Below are 15,485 nucleotides of genomic sequence, written 5' to 3' on the forward strand. Positions count from 1 at the left end.
TGTGTTGGAGGGCCTCGTCAGACGGGCTCTCTGGGTGATTTCTTAATTAGCCCCTTCATTAGCTCTTTGCGATTCTCCTTGTCAAGGTCTTGTCTCCCAATGTGCCCCTCTGTTTTCCATGATCATGAGGCTTTCGCCAAAAAAGGAGGGAGTCATTTGTGAGTGGTTGGTGTTGAATCCACCAAACAGCCAATCGGATCTGTTTAGCCGGCATTTAACTAACGCAACGACTGGACAAAGGATGAACATTTTGTAATTGTTAACCGGTTAACTGTTGAATGTCGTTTTCTTGTCACATAAGGTAACATGCATTTCTGTGAATGATGGTGTCCTTTTGTTTGCCTGTATGAATTTGTCTATTTGAGTATTTGCAGGTACGGTACATTAAAGCCCAAGTGGTAGCCGCTCTCCCCCAGCCGCTCTCGCCCAGCCGCTCTCGCCCAGCCGCTCTCGCCCAGCCACTCTCGCCCAGCCGCGCTCTCCCTTCTCTTTTGTTTATTTGAAGACAGATCAATCAGACTCTGCCACTGGCTGTATTTCTCCTGCCTGCTTCACCTCTTTGTTCTGTAGCGAGTCTGTCTGTTTCTGCAGCAGGTAACCTTTGGAGTGATGGCTCGGTCCTCTCCTTATCGCTGGGTAGTTTCCTCTACTGTGAAATGGGGCTAGTACCGAGGAGTACTCTCTGCGTGTGTAATCTCTGTACCTGTACAATCGTTTTTTCTCTGGAATGATTGTTACCACACTCACCTTTTTTTTAATCAACCTTAACCATCTTAGAGCCTAGCGTTCAATAATCTAACTCCCTCCATAACACAGCATTATTTGAAATGTTTCATTCAGCAACTGCCTGTGTCTACCTCCTACAGTTGAGGCTGGTTACCTTCATCCTGTTCTGTGTTTTTCCCTCCCCCATGGAACCACAGACATGCCCATATTTGGCCAGTGTCCAGCACAGGATGACTTCTACCTGGTGATGTGCAGCCACTGCAGTCAGGTGGTGAAGCCCCAGGCCTTCCAAGCACACTACGGTAAGTCTCTCTCTCTCTCTCACACACACACAGACCACCATCACTCGTGCAAACATTGTCCCAAGAGCTGATCCAGTATTGTGTTTTTATATTTTTTTGTTATATAGCTCTCCTGGCGGGAAAGGTTTGGGCAGGGAGAGAGCTAGAGTTGGGAATTGCCAGGGACCTCACAATACGATATTATCACAATACTTAGGTGCCGATTAAGATATGCATTGAGATTCTCACATTTTCTTTGTGTATAGTGATTTATTGCGAAATACATGTCTGCTGCAGAGGGACAAGACAGTCATGAGAAAACGACATGTTGTCGTCAGTCCAATTGACTACCTATTTAAAAAGATTATAGTATATAAGTATAAGATATGAAGGAAAAATAGTTTTGGTGCAGGTACAGCCAAAAAGCACAGAAAATATTGCTATATTGTCAAAACAATACGATAAATCGTCAGAAATACCCCAATATGTAACTGTATTGATTTCTTTCCCCCATCACTAAAGAGAACATTCTAGACTTGTGCTTTGGGGAAATCTGCTTGGCACTAATCTCTGTCAGAATGGCACAACTACTCTGTGTGTGCGCATGTTCAAACAGTATCAGCGTCAGGAGGATTAAAAGCACACCTCCCATTCTCCACCTCTAACATGAGAAAGGAGCACTCTGGCCTTTTATTTCCACCGCCTGAGACTTGTTTACAATTCTCCGGTTAATATTTGATGTGCTCCTCCGAGTCTGTTCCTCTGTGTGAGTGCAGCCTAATGGATTGTTTTAGCATGTTAAACTGTCCCTAAGACGTCTGAAGATGTCTAAAACCTACTAGTTTCCTTCTCTACGGTGTGTGTCCTTTAACTGGCTCTTTGGCCGGAATGCTGGAAAGAATTTAATTTATTATGGATTTCAGAATCAAGGGATCGTTTTGCTGCCTTTCTAGTTAAAACTAGCCTGCTGAACCCTCTATGCACGCACTTGCGGAACACACACAGACACACAAACACACACACACCCCTGTGCTTCAGTGCAGTTAAGAGAACTGCTCTCTCCACAGACACCAGTGAGTGCCAGTGAGGTGGTGTAAAATGTCATCTCGCTCTCTCTCTCTGGTTAGTTCCTCTCCACGATGGGCTTTTAAGCATCAATTGGCATGTATAATTTATTTGTTCCAGCTGTTCTTTAGGTCAATTATTGGAGACCTCTTTTAAAATGATTTCAGTGCGTACCGTTTTTCGGCCTTCCTCCACTTACCGTGATCGTTGATACCTCTAGTAAAGAAGAGCAAGGAACTATCTGTTGTTCCTTGAGCCATTTCAATTAAGGATTTTGTCAATGAAATAGCTTAGTCTAAACTGTCAGATAACCTTATGTTATGGGTAATTCTTGAATATTTGATAAAACTATCATGTTTTCTAACACATGGTGTGTATTGGACAGGTCAGTGTTCCGACTCCTCACAACACTGACAGAGGGAGGGTGTTCTAATGTTTACGGCTTTGAGGCTTTAGTATGGATCTTTCCATCCTTATAAACAAATTAGTTTATAAAATGGCATGCAAGCAGTTTCCTTTTTAAACTAAATTGTAATATTAATTTTCTAGTGTAAACCTGGTGAGTCTGTATTGTCTTCCTGTGGTTGTCAAAACCAAAGCCTCAATGGCACATCCTTCCGTTTCTACTCTGGGCTGGTTACTTAAGTCCATCCGTGTCCCAATATGCATACATTACTACACTGCACTTTATGGTGGTGTGGACATCGGGATCTATACCATTTAAAATTGTCGAGCCAAGGCCACAGGGCTTCAAAGGAATCTCTACTCTCCTTTTACTATGGGGTGTTTGTTTCTTTCTCAGTGGAAAGATTGAATGAAAAGCTAGGCCTATAATATTTCATCACTGGTGGTTGCTGGTTATACAGGTATCAGGATTGGCCACAAGAGGGAGACAAAATAGCACTCAAGTGTCATTGGGAACACTCATTGGTCCTGTGTCAAGAGTCGAGACAGATCAATCATGGACTAATGGCACATGTGAATAGAGTAGCAATTACAGAAGTTCATACTTTCCACAAATTGAGGTTAGCCTAGTGCTGGTGTGGTCGCACCTGACTACTATAGCGTAGTAGTCCACGAACACAACTTCCACCTTAGGTGTTGTGCAATAACATTCAATCAGATAGGATGAATCTGGCTTGTATCATTGTCTTCAGTCAGATAGCGCGACTATTCCACCTGCACTGATCTGTCTCGTATCTCGTAAAGGGATAGATCGAAAGTAGTTTGGCTACAATGTGCTATCTAACGTGATAAAATATCACCTAGGTGACATCGTGCTGCTGAAAAACAGTCTGAATTAACCTAAGCTAAAACCATAAATATGTCAATGTTTTACATCTTTTTTTATATCTAACTAAAGATATTTGTGCCTCACCGAGCAGTATTTCTGAAGTTTGGCAGTGGGTTGAAAGCTAGCATAAATTTGACCAACATAGCTTGCTAGCTGAGCCAGTCATTGAAATGATGCCGCTAACCAACCATTGCCTATTTCATGGAGAGTTATGCGATACAAAAAAAAAGATGAACTATGTTTGAATGATGGATGGTTGGCAATCCCAACATTTTAGGATGAGCTCTGTCTGGGACAGGTAGCATGTCCGGTGAACAGGTCAGGGTTCCACAGCCGCAGGCAGAACAGTTAAAACTGGAGCAGTAGCACGGCCAGGTGGAACTGGGGACAGCAAGGAGTCAACAGGCCAGGTAGTCCTGAGGCATGGTCTTTGGGCTCAGGTCCTCCGAAAGAGAGAGAATTAGAGAGAGCATACTTAAATTAACACAGGACACTGGATAAGACAGGAGAAATAGTCCAGATATAACAGACTGAACCTAGCCCCCCGACACATAAACTACTGCAGCATAAATACTGGAGGCTGAGACAGAAGGGGTCAGGAGACACTGTGGCCCCATCTGAAGAAACCCCCAGACAGGGCCAAATAGGCAGGATATAACCCCACCCATTTTGCCAAAGCACAGCCCGCACACTACTAGAGGGATATCTTCAACCACCAACTTACCATCCAGATACAAGCCCGAATATAACCCACAAAGATCTCCGCCACGGCACAACCCAAGGGGGGGGGGGGTGTCTGTCGGTCTCATCTGCAAAGTGATCGTCTCATTGACTTGTGGAGCTAAACCAGTCGTTATGAAGTTTCATAGGAGGCCTGTTCATTCATTAGTCTTCCAGTGTACAGCGTGTGAACGCAGGACTCGGTAGTGCCTCTCTGAAGACTACTGGACTTGTCTGACCAGTGAAACATTAGTGGACTTGTCTTCTATTGAGTAATGAGCTCATCTCTGCAAGGCACCAAAGATGAACCTTTATTTTCTGGCCTGTTTATAGTCTGTGTGGTTTAAATGGCTTTCATTCCATGAAGCCACTGTGTTGCTTTGTTGTGCTGCTGCTGGTAGGAAAGGCTGAGAGAGTCTGCTAAAGGTCAGTGCACTGTGATTCTATATGCTGTGATTCTTCTCTGTGAGGGCAGGTCCACTGAGCTTAACAACCTCTGGACTGTTTCACCTTATTCTCCTCTTGCTTGACGCCCATCCATATGTTGTATGGCAGGGGTAGGCAACTAGATTCAGCCGCAGGTCGATTTTTGTCAGAGGTGATGGTCAGTGGGCCGGAACATAATTATTACTAATTTGTCTCATTTTTAAAATCGACCACAACTAAGCCCAAAAAGAGATTGTATTTGAAAATGACTATAATTTCGTACCTTGATTACATTGGCACACGATCACATGCATGCATACATAGAGGTAACTGGCAAAATAAAGAAAAACACATAGTGTCTTAATAGGGCGTTTTTAACAAAAAAACGGGTGCCAAAACAAATCCCTCGCGGGACGGTTTTGGCCGTCAGGCCGCCTGTTGCGGTCCCCTAGTGGATGTGGCGTTTTGACAGTGGCGCTGCATGCAGAGCTATACGCTCTGAGGAGAACAGGCCTGCACTGTTGACAGGACTATGCAAAAACACCATCCACACCCTTTGAGGATGCAATCCACCAACTGGTTGCTCTAAAGCAGATCTGATTTTCATTAAGTGACTTCTACGATAGTGTTGTCAGGTCATAAGAGGATATTTTAAGGCCTATTCCTTTTGATTGGGCCTTGTTTTATGTGTAGTCTACCCTGAGTGTACAGTGTGTAGGCCTTTGCTGTGCACCGGGGCCCACTATCCAAAATGTTTCCTGGCCAGCCAGCCTGTCTCCTCAGTAGCCAGGGATTCCACTGCCCTCTAGAGAGAAGATAGTGTGAGAATAGACCATAATGCTGCACCTCTTCACTGTTTTCCTGTTCTACTGGTCTGCCAGGACCTCTGTGGCTGGCTGGCTCTCTCAGCTTTTGGCAGGCATTGTGGGAACGTCACGCTGGGGAAGCCTGCTCGCGCTTGCGTGTGGGTTATTCAGCAAATTCTGAGCTAGATTGAGCAGCAGAGAAAGGTTGAGGGGGTGGAGAGGCCGGGTGCTAGCCTGTTACCAGGAAGGCAGTGTGTCATGGGCGGGAGGGTAGAAGAGGGTTGAAACAGCTCGACTCCGGGAGTGGCTTTGTCACAGCAGATAGGCTGCGCAGGTTTAGTGTGTGTGTGAAGAGGGAAGGAAAGCCCTGGGGTTGTTGCTCTTTTAGCTGCTGTAGTGTAAAATTGTGGGTGTGGGGCTGGGATTGGCAGCTGTGCATTCTGCCACGCTCTGTTGCTACTAACCCACTGAGACAGCCTTGGCATGCAGCCCAGACCTGCATGGAGTTAGCATAAGGTTAGTTAGAGTTTCGTATATATGTATATCTATCTCTCTCTCTCTTGTGCTTTCTCTCCATTCTCTTATTTCTCTACTCTCTCACAGTTTCCTCTTATTCACTGATTGTATGTATATTTCTCTCTCACACTCTCACACACACACTCTCACACACACACATGCTTTTCTTCATGACTAGAAGATGAAACTGGTTTTGTTGTGCTGGTTGGGAGGAGGTAGCGTCGTCAGTGTTTCTGTAGTTGTCTGGCTGTAAAATAGTCAGATTAACCCTCAGGACTGGCCAAAATTCAACACAAGATGTGAGTTTTCAGTTAGTCTTCAGCTCACTTTCATTGCAGTGCTCTGCTCTTATCTAAAGAGCTGTCTCTCTCACATGCGTTCTTTCTTCCTCTCTTACTGTAGAACCTTCGTTTTCTCTCCTTCTGTTTTACTTTCATGTTCTCTTTGTGTGTGTGTGTGTGTGTGTGTGTGTGTGTGTGTGTGTGTGTGTGTGTGTGTGTGTGTGTGTGTGTGTGTGTGTGTGTGTGTGTGTGTGTGTGTGTGTGTGTGTGTGTGTGTGTGTGTGTGTGTGTGTGTGAGCTGCGTAACATTAAAATACTGCAATACGGTTTGGATTGCACAGAGCCCTTTGTCCTGTTCAGCAGCTGCTGTTTTTTTGTCTTAGTTTAATTATTTTCTGGTGTCAGTATTGTCTTTTAGCAGTTATTGTAATCTCAACTGTTCCCTTCTGGCTGACAGGAAATCAAGCCCTTGGCCCGTGTTTCTAGTTCAGGATGAATTGGCCTGGATCAGCAAGGCTTTCTAGTCTTTGCTTTTGAAGCTGCCTGCTTTTGACTTTGTTTAGGAAATGTTACCCATGATTCCCTGCACATTTATCGCAAAACTATTACTGTCAAAAGGCCCGTTGTTTCTGGAAAAAAGAACACTACTATCAATTTGAGTTGTCGACATCTCAGATTGCTTGTACAGTGCCTTCCGAAAGTATTCATACCCTTTGACTTTAAAATTGATCAAATATGTGTTTGTCTCACCCATCTACACACAATACCCCATAATGACAAAGTGAAAGCATGTTTTTAGAAATGTTTGCAAATTTATTGAATATGAAATACAGAAATATCTCTTAAGTATTCACACCCCTGAGTCAATACATGTTGGAATCATGTATTGGCAAAGAATTACAGCTGTGAGTGTTTCTGGGTAAGTCTCTGAGCTTTGCACACCTAGATTGAACAATATTTGTATTATTTTAAAATTCTTCAAGCTCTGTCAAGTTGGTTGTTGACCATTGCTAGACAGCCATTTTCAAGTCACGCCATAGATACATCCCGAAGCGGTTTCCTTCCTGTCTGGCAAAAGTAGTACAATGTGTGCCATGTAAGAAAGCTAATGTTTAAGTTCCTTGCTCAGAACATGAGAACATATGAAAGCTGGTGGTTCCTTTTAACATGAGACTTCAATATTCCAAGATAAGAGGTTTTAGGTTGTAGTTAATATAGTATTTATAGGACTATTTCTCTCTATACCATTTGTATTTCATTAACCTTTGACTATTAGACGTTCTTATAGGCACTTTAGTATTGCCAGTGTAACAGTATAGCTTCCGTCCCTCTCCTCGCCACTACCTGGGCTTGAACCAGGAACACATCGACAACAGCCACCCTCGACGCATCGTTACCCATCGCTCCACAAAATCCTCTGCAAGGGGAACAACTACTCCAAGTCTCAGAGCGAGTGACGTTTCAAAGTCTAACTAGCTAGCCATTTCACATCGGTTATACCAGCCTAATCTCGGGAGTTGATAGGCTTTAAGTCATAAAGAGCTGCTGGCAAACGCACAAAAGTGCTGTTCGAATGAATGCTTACGAGCCTGCTGATGCCTACAATTGCTCAGTCAGACTGCTCTATCAAATCATAGACTTAGTTATAACATAATAACACGCAGAAATATGAACTTCTGGTCATTAATATGGTTGAATCTGGAAACTATCATCTCGAAAACAAAACGTTTATTCTTTCAGTGAAATACGAAACCGTTCCGTATTTTATCTAACGGGTGGCAGCCCTAAGTCTAAATATTTCTGTTACATTGCACAACCTTCAATGTTATGTCATAATTACATAACATTCTGGCAAATTACGCAGCCCAAACTGTTGCATATACACTGACTCTGTGTGCAATGAACACAAGAGAAGTGACACAATTTCACCTGGTTAATATTGCCTGCTAACCTGGATTTCTTTTAGCTAAATATGCAGGTTTAAAAATATATACTTCTGTGTATTGATTTTACGAAACGCATTGATGTTTCTGGTTAGGTACACATTGGAGCAACGATACGCACCGCATCGATTATATGCAACGCAGGACACGCTAGATAAATTAGTAATATCATCAACCATGTGAGGTTATAACTAGTGATTATGATTAATTGTTTTTTATAAGATAAGTTTAATGCTGGCTCGCAACTTACCTTGGCTTACTGCATTCGCATAACAGGCAGGCTCCTCGTGTAGTGCAATGAGGCAGGCGGTTAGAGCGTTGGACTAGTTAACTGTAAGGTTGCAAGATTGAATCCCTGAGCTGACAAGGTAAAAATCTGTCGTTCTACCCCTGAACAAGGCAGTTAACCCACCGTTCGTTCCTAGGTCGTCATTGAAAATAAGATTTTGTTCTTAACTGACTTGCCTAGTTAAATAAAGATTAAATAAAGGTGTAAAAATGAAAACTTATGAACTTGAAATCGGCCAACCTATAGGCCTTACAGATAATTGTATGCGTGGGGTACAGAGTTACACTATGCAACTTATGTGACTTGTTACTCCTGAACTTATTTAGGCTTGCCATAACAAAGGGGTTGAATACTTACTGACTTGAGACATTTCAGCTTTGTAAACATTTCTAAACTCATAATTTTACATTGACATTATGGGTGTTTGTGTGTAGGCCAGTGAAAAATCAAAATCTCAATTTAATCCATTTTAAATTCAGGCTGTAACAACAATGTGGAAAAAGTCAATGGGTGTGACTACTTTCTGAAGGCACTGTAGGTAATGTGTCTGTGTGGACTGTACATTCGGTTACCCTACCCTGCTTTTCCCCTGACCCCTATCTAGAGAGAAGACACAGCTCGTCCAGTAAGCCCACCTCCACCTTAGCCCCCTCCTCAGCCTTCTCCCTGACCGCTCTGTCTCGGAGCAGGAGCAGTGGGCCGGTTGGTGGGGGTGTCAGTGGGGGGTCCATGGGCCGCTCTTCCAGTGGGACCAGCACCTCGTCCATCTCCAAAATCCTCAAACCAGCCAAAGAGAAGCTACCAGGCATCCAGCAGAGACCTCACTTCCCTCCCTTCAGGGTGCTCAACGACAAGGTGTAAGTAATGTCTAGCCTAGCCATGCTGGTGAACCATGCTGAACTTGAGTAAAACGTATTGTCATGTTGAACTTCAGCCTAGGGCTTGGCGATATGGCCCCCCAAAAAATCACTAGATTTTTTTCAAACGTGTGGGCAATTCACGATACAGTAGTGTTTTCTTGAAATAAGCTTTGTTGCACAATTAAAGGTCACTGCATTTCAAACAGTCAGCAATAATCTAATGAAAGGGGCAGAGTTGGACAGTTTTCGTGCCAAAAGTCGACCTTTTAAAATGTTTATTTAATCCTGACCTTAACCTTTAAAGGTAAACTCAGCGATATGACGTAGATGCGGAGAGTAAACAGCAGAGCGTGAACCCGTTCACATGTGCAGATACTGTGTGTGACTTTGAGAGCCAAGTCTTGGATCTCACTCATCTCAATGTCTACAGTGCTGCTCGTGGCAACGTCATTTCACTGAGTCTACCTTTAACCTTAACCACACTGCTAACCTTTAAATTAAGACCAAAAAGCACATTTTTGTTTTCATAGTTTTTCACAATATAGTCAATTTTGACTTTGTTTCTATAGTAACTAGTGGAAACTCAGTTGTGAGTGGCAGGGGAGGGGCTTGGTGTGTTTATGTGAGAAGGTGCACTCAAGACAGAAAGAGACGAGACCAAAAAGACTACATGAGAACAAGCGGACATAAACAGTCATAAGAACAAAAAACCTTGATTCTTGCGATAAAGCCATTTTGGAATTTAATTGAATTTGATATGTTGGCCAGCCCTAGTTCAGTCCCCTGCCTCTTTAAAGCCCTGCTTCACGTTTGATTTGATCTTCTGAGTTATATCTTATCTCTTCATCTTAGGTCCTCTCCCTGCTCCTCTGAAGTCTATCTCTGTCTGAAGTCTCCCTGTGCTCCCCTCCTTCTAAATAAGCCCCTTAAAGAGTTAGTTTTAAAAAGAGATCCTTTATCGAACTCCATTTACAACCACTCAAAACATGTTGGCTTTCTGCCTGGGGATTTGAACACATTTCAAACTCTGTTCTGTTCAAATTAAACTCTTTTTCTGAAGTATTTAATGCTGCTATAGATAAATTAACTCCCTCGCTTTCTCCTCCTCTGTCCATCTCTCTCTTCCAGCCTGACCCCTGCAGTCAAAGTGGAGAAGATGCGTCTGAAGGTGGATTCGTCAGCCAAGCTGGTGCAGGTTCCTTCGGCCCACTTATCGTCCTCTTCCTCCAGCAGCACTGTGAGCTCCTCGTCACCCCTGAAGCCAGGCCTTAACTGTCCCTCCATACCAAAGGCTCCCCTGCTTGCCCCCGGCCAGATCCCCAACGGCAAGGGCCACCTCTCCCTCTCTGCCCTGGAAAAGAAGCAGGACAACAACACCAGTAGCAGACAACACCTCTACAAGAGACTGTCAGGTGAGAGGAGGTGATAGGGGTTTATGTCTGGAGGACGTTTTGTTTTAAAGGTCCATTGCAGCTGTTTTTTATCTCTATTCAATTATTTCTGTGTAACAATCAAGTACCTTACTGTGGTTGTCTTCAATTAAAGAGCAATTTCTCAAGCAAAAATGTAGTTAGGACTGTCTGGGAGTGGTCTGAGTGGGGAGGGGAAAACTGAAAACTAGCTGTTATTGGCAGAAATGCCACTAACTGAATATACTATGTTTCTCTCTTCCTTTCTACCTCTCCTGTTTTCTCTCTCTCTTCCTTTCTACCTCTCCTGTTTTCTCTCTCTCTTCCTTTCTACCTCTCCTGTTTTCTCTCTCTCTTCCTTTCTACCTCTCCTGTTTTCTCTCTCTCTCTTCCTTTCTACCTCTCCTGTTTTCTCTCTCTCTCTTCCTTTCTACCTCTCCTGTTTTCTCTCTCTCTCTTCCTTTCTACCTCTCCTGTTTTCTCTCTCTCTCTTCCTATCTACCTCTCCTGTTTTCTCTCTCTCTCTTCCTTTCTACCTCTCCTGTTTTCTCTCTCTCTCTTCCATCAGAACGTGAGTTTAATCCAGATATCCACTGTGGGGTCCTGGATATGACAGCTCGGAAGCCATGCACACGATCCCTAACATGCAAGGTACCAAGCCCTCTCTTCTGCCCCTCTCTTTCTCTGTTTTGTGTGGTTAGGAAATATTCCCTGTCACATTTCCTAGGTATTTAAGTAGCCTTCAGATTCTCAGAGTGCAGCGCACCCTGACCTAACATACCTCTTGGCCTTCTCCTTCCCTCAGACACATTCCCTAAGCCAGCGGAGGGCAGTGCTGGGCCGGAGGAAACGCTTCGACACACTGTTGGCAGAGCACAAAAGCAAAGCCCGGGAACGGGAACTGCAGCACCCCCACCCCCTGCAGACCACCCCTCTCAGGGAACCCCATCCCTCCCCCTCACGGCTCGCCCCCCACCATGACGCCCACCAGGTCGCTCATGGCAACGGAGCCACCGACGCCACCAAGCCTTTGGCGTTTGGCAAGCCCAAACCTCACAATCTTGGTCTTCCACGGTGAGTCACTTCATGTGCTCTTCCTGGGTTCTCGCCATCCAACCACTACTTTTTGCAGTGTGGTACAGCAAGTACCTGCATCCCTGATGTGTGTTCCTAAATCACTGTTTCCTCTGCTCTTAGGCTGAACAGCATTATCTCTGATGGAGGTGGGGGTACCCCGGGAGACCCTCACCACGCTACGTCCGCTCCTGACGGGGGCTCCCGCCTGTCCAGTGACGAGGGGGAGAACGATGAGCGGGAGGAGGGCACAGACAAACTGGACTGTCACTATTCAGGTTACCACCCACGGCCGGCAGCTGTAAGTCCACTACAAATTTAATTTTATATTACAGGGATATGCTCACAACACAGCAACAATGAAACGACTACATAGCCAGATGTATGTGAAATCAGTCCTCCCATTGAGTGGCAGCTTGCACCGTGCATGGGAAGCAGCAGTGTGTGTGTGTGATTGGTTTGTTAGTGCGTATTTGTGTTAACTATTTCCCTCCCTGCTGCTCAGTTTTGTACCTTTGGAAGTCAACTGTTTGGGAGAAGCTGCTACTCGTTTGACCGGCGCTGGGATCGAATGCGATGTGCTCTTACCGCCATGATGGACAAGCACGTCAACACTCAGATGTGGAAGTAAGTCTGTGTACATTCATTAGACCAGAATTCCTTCCATAATACCTACCCAATTTACAAACCTATTGCAAAATCACAGAGGCAGAGAAAGGGCTGTTGCGGTGACCGTATTACCGCCACCCTTGCGGTCAGGAGTCACAAAGGCAGTCAAATTCCGCATGACCGTTTAGTCACGGTAATTAGGCTCCTCCAAGCTCTGATGCTGCTGATGGTCATTAGTAGCCTACCAAACTTGCTAACTGCCTGGTACTCAGCACTCTATTGTCCCTCTAATCACTCTGACATCAATGCAAATGTATTTGAAAATCGAATCAAAAATGAGAGCCCATGAACTCATGTTACGAGGCATTTCTATAGGCTATGTGATTGCGTAAGAAAACAGAGTGATGGCCTCTATTAAAAAGAGGCGGATCCCCTCAGCTTTTTATACGCTAGGCATGTTATATTTCTCAACTTTCCTAATATTAAGTACATTGCTTCTCTTTACTAAAGGAGTATAGCCTACCTGGCTGAAATGAAAAATGAACCACAGGAAATGCATCCTCCATTCGCTATTTAGGTACAGAGATTACATGTATTTTTCTCCCGCTGCCCCTGTTTCGAGACAGGTGCATGATAATGGTACATTCTATATCGAAACAAATTTCACACATTATTTAGTATTTGTAAAGACCAGATTAAATCAAAAATAGTCTGATGGGTGACTATTAGCCTATCTCTTGTGAATTGTATAGAGTGGGGCAAAAAAGTATTTAGTCAGCCACCAATTGTGCAAGTTCTCCCACTTAAAAAGATGCGAGAGACCTGTAATGTTCATTATAGGTACACTTAACTATGATAGACAAAATTAGAAAAAAAATCCAGAAAATCACATTGTAGGATTTTTTATGAATTTATTTGCAAATTATGGTGGAAAATAAGTATTTGGTCAAGATTTCTGGCACTCACAGACCTGTAACTTCTTCCTCCACTCGTTACCTGTATTAATGGCACCTGTTTGAACTTGTTATCAGTATAAAAGACACCTGTCCACAACCTCAACCTCAAACAGTCACACTCCAAACTCCACTATGGCCAAGACCAAAGAGCTGTCAAAGGACAGCAGAAACAAAATTGTAGACCTGCACAGGCTGGGAAGACTGAATCTGCAATTTAATTTATTTAAATTTTACCTTTATTTAACCAGGCAAGTCAGTTAAGAACATATTCTTATTTTCAATGACGGCCTGGGAACAGTGGGTTAACTGCCTGTTCAGGGGCAGAACGACAGATTTGTACCTTGTCAGCTCGGGGGTTTGAACTCGCAACCTTCCAGTTACTAGTCCAACGCTCTAACCACTAGGCTACGCTGCCGCCCCAATAGGTAAGCAGCTTGGTTTGAAGAAATCAACTGTGGGAGCAATTATTAGGAAATGGAAGACATACAAGATCACTGATAATTTCCCTCGATCTGGGGCTCCACGCAAGATCTCACCCCGTGGGGTCAAAATGATCACAAGAACGGTGAGCAAAAATCCCAGAACCACACGGGGGGACCTAGTGAATGACCTGCAGAGAGCTGGGACCAAAGTAACAAAGCCTACCATCAGTAACACACTACGCCGCCAGGGACTCAAATCCTGCAGTGCCAGGCGTGTCCCCCTGCTTAAGCCAGTACATGTCCAGGCCCGTCTGAAGTTTGCTAGAGAGCATTTGGATGATCCAGAAGAAGATTGGGAGAATGTCATATGGTCAGATGAAACCAAAATATAACTTTTAGGTAAAAACTCAACTTGTCATGTTTGGAGGACAAAGAATGCTGAGTTGCATCCAAAGAACACCATACCTACTGTGAAGCACGGGGGTGGAAACAACATGCTTTGGGGCTGTTTTTCTGCAAAGGGACCAGGACGACTGATCCGTGTAAAGGAAAGAATGAATGGGGCCATGTATCGTGAGATTTTGAGTGAAAACCTCCTTCCATCAGCAAGGGCTTTGAAGATGAAACGTGGCTGGGTCTTTCAGCATGACAATGATCCCAAACACACTGCCCGGGCAACGAAGGAGTGGCTTCGCAGGAAGCATTTCAAGGTCCTGGAGTAGCCTAGCAAGTCTCCAGATCTCAACCCCATAGAAAATCTTTGGAGGGAGTTGAAAGTCCGTGTTGCCCAGCAACAGTCCCAAAACATCACTGCTCTAGATCTGCATGGAGGAATGGGCCAAAATACCAGCAACAGTGTGTGAAAACCTTGTGAAAGACTTACAGAAAACGTTTCACCTCTGTCATTGCCAACAAAGGGTATATAACAAAGTATTGAGAAACTTTTGTTATCGACCAAATACTTGTTTTCCACCATAATTTGCAAATGAATTCATTAAAAATCCTACAATGTGATTTTCTGGATTTTTTTTCTCATTTTGTCTGTCATAGTTGAAGTGTACCTATGATGAAAATTACAGGCCTCTCTCATCTTTTTAAGTGGGAGAACTTGCACAATTGGTGGCTGACTAAATACTTTTTTGCCCCACTGTATTATCACTTGTGAATGATGCCCAGCATAAGATACAAAGCCTTTTTTTGCAACTTTTTCTAATCATAGTGCCCACCTCATAAATTTTGATAAGGTTTGTATCACATCTAAAGTGGCCAAATAACTTCTTAAAATTAAGCACATTAATCCACTTTACAAGGCGTGTAGAGTAATTGACATACATAAGCAGCACATGAGTTTCAAGTTTGGAGAAGATAATTTTCACCATAAAAATGCACCTTCGTAATAAAAGCATTACATGCATAGTCACATTTGTGGTCACTTTTAAAAATGGTGTTTTCCCGCTAATGGAACATTCCCACTTATCGCCTACTGCCATGTGCGCATTGCTGTGTTTATCATGTGAAGAAATAGCCTAATAGTTTCAACATTTTATGCTAAATGTTCTGATCTGTTGCGTCAGCCACATTGCATTAAAAAAAATTGATGCTAGAGGTTGTGTTAATTAGGGGTCTATCGCATCCCACAACTGTCCCAGACTGTTTGGAATATTTATTTTTTGCACAGAATAGAATAGGTCAACTTTTGTACTATGGGGGATAGAATATTGACGTAGGCTTGTGCTTTTAAATGTTGTTGGCTGACGAAAAGTAAATGTGGACAGTTCTTCCAATATCTTCAATATGCACCTCGGAAT

General features: G+C 43.7%; 1 protein-coding gene across 1 annotated transcript in view; it reads left to right on the plus strand.

Moving 5' to 3' along the window:
- Positions 1 to 15,485, plus strand: part of LOC124031419 (ataxin-7-like) — a 52,167-nt gene that overhangs the window by 30,335 nt on the left and 6,347 nt on the right. The window contains 7 exon segments of the mRNA XM_046342638.1: positions 924 to 1,028; positions 8,952 to 9,204; positions 10,336 to 10,619; positions 11,185 to 11,267; positions 11,422 to 11,690; positions 11,814 to 11,991; positions 12,196 to 12,317. Of these exon segments, the coding sequence (XP_046198594.1) occupies positions 924 to 1,028; positions 8,952 to 9,204; positions 10,336 to 10,619; positions 11,185 to 11,267; positions 11,422 to 11,690; positions 11,814 to 11,991; positions 12,196 to 12,317 (1,294 nt within the window).

The sequence above is a fragment of the Oncorhynchus gorbuscha genome, linkage group LG03 (genome assembly GCF_021184085.1).
Source record: "Oncorhynchus gorbuscha isolate QuinsamMale2020 ecotype Even-year linkage group LG03, OgorEven_v1.0, whole genome shotgun sequence".
NCBI lineage: Eukaryota > Metazoa > Chordata > Actinopteri > Salmoniformes > Salmonidae > Oncorhynchus > Oncorhynchus gorbuscha.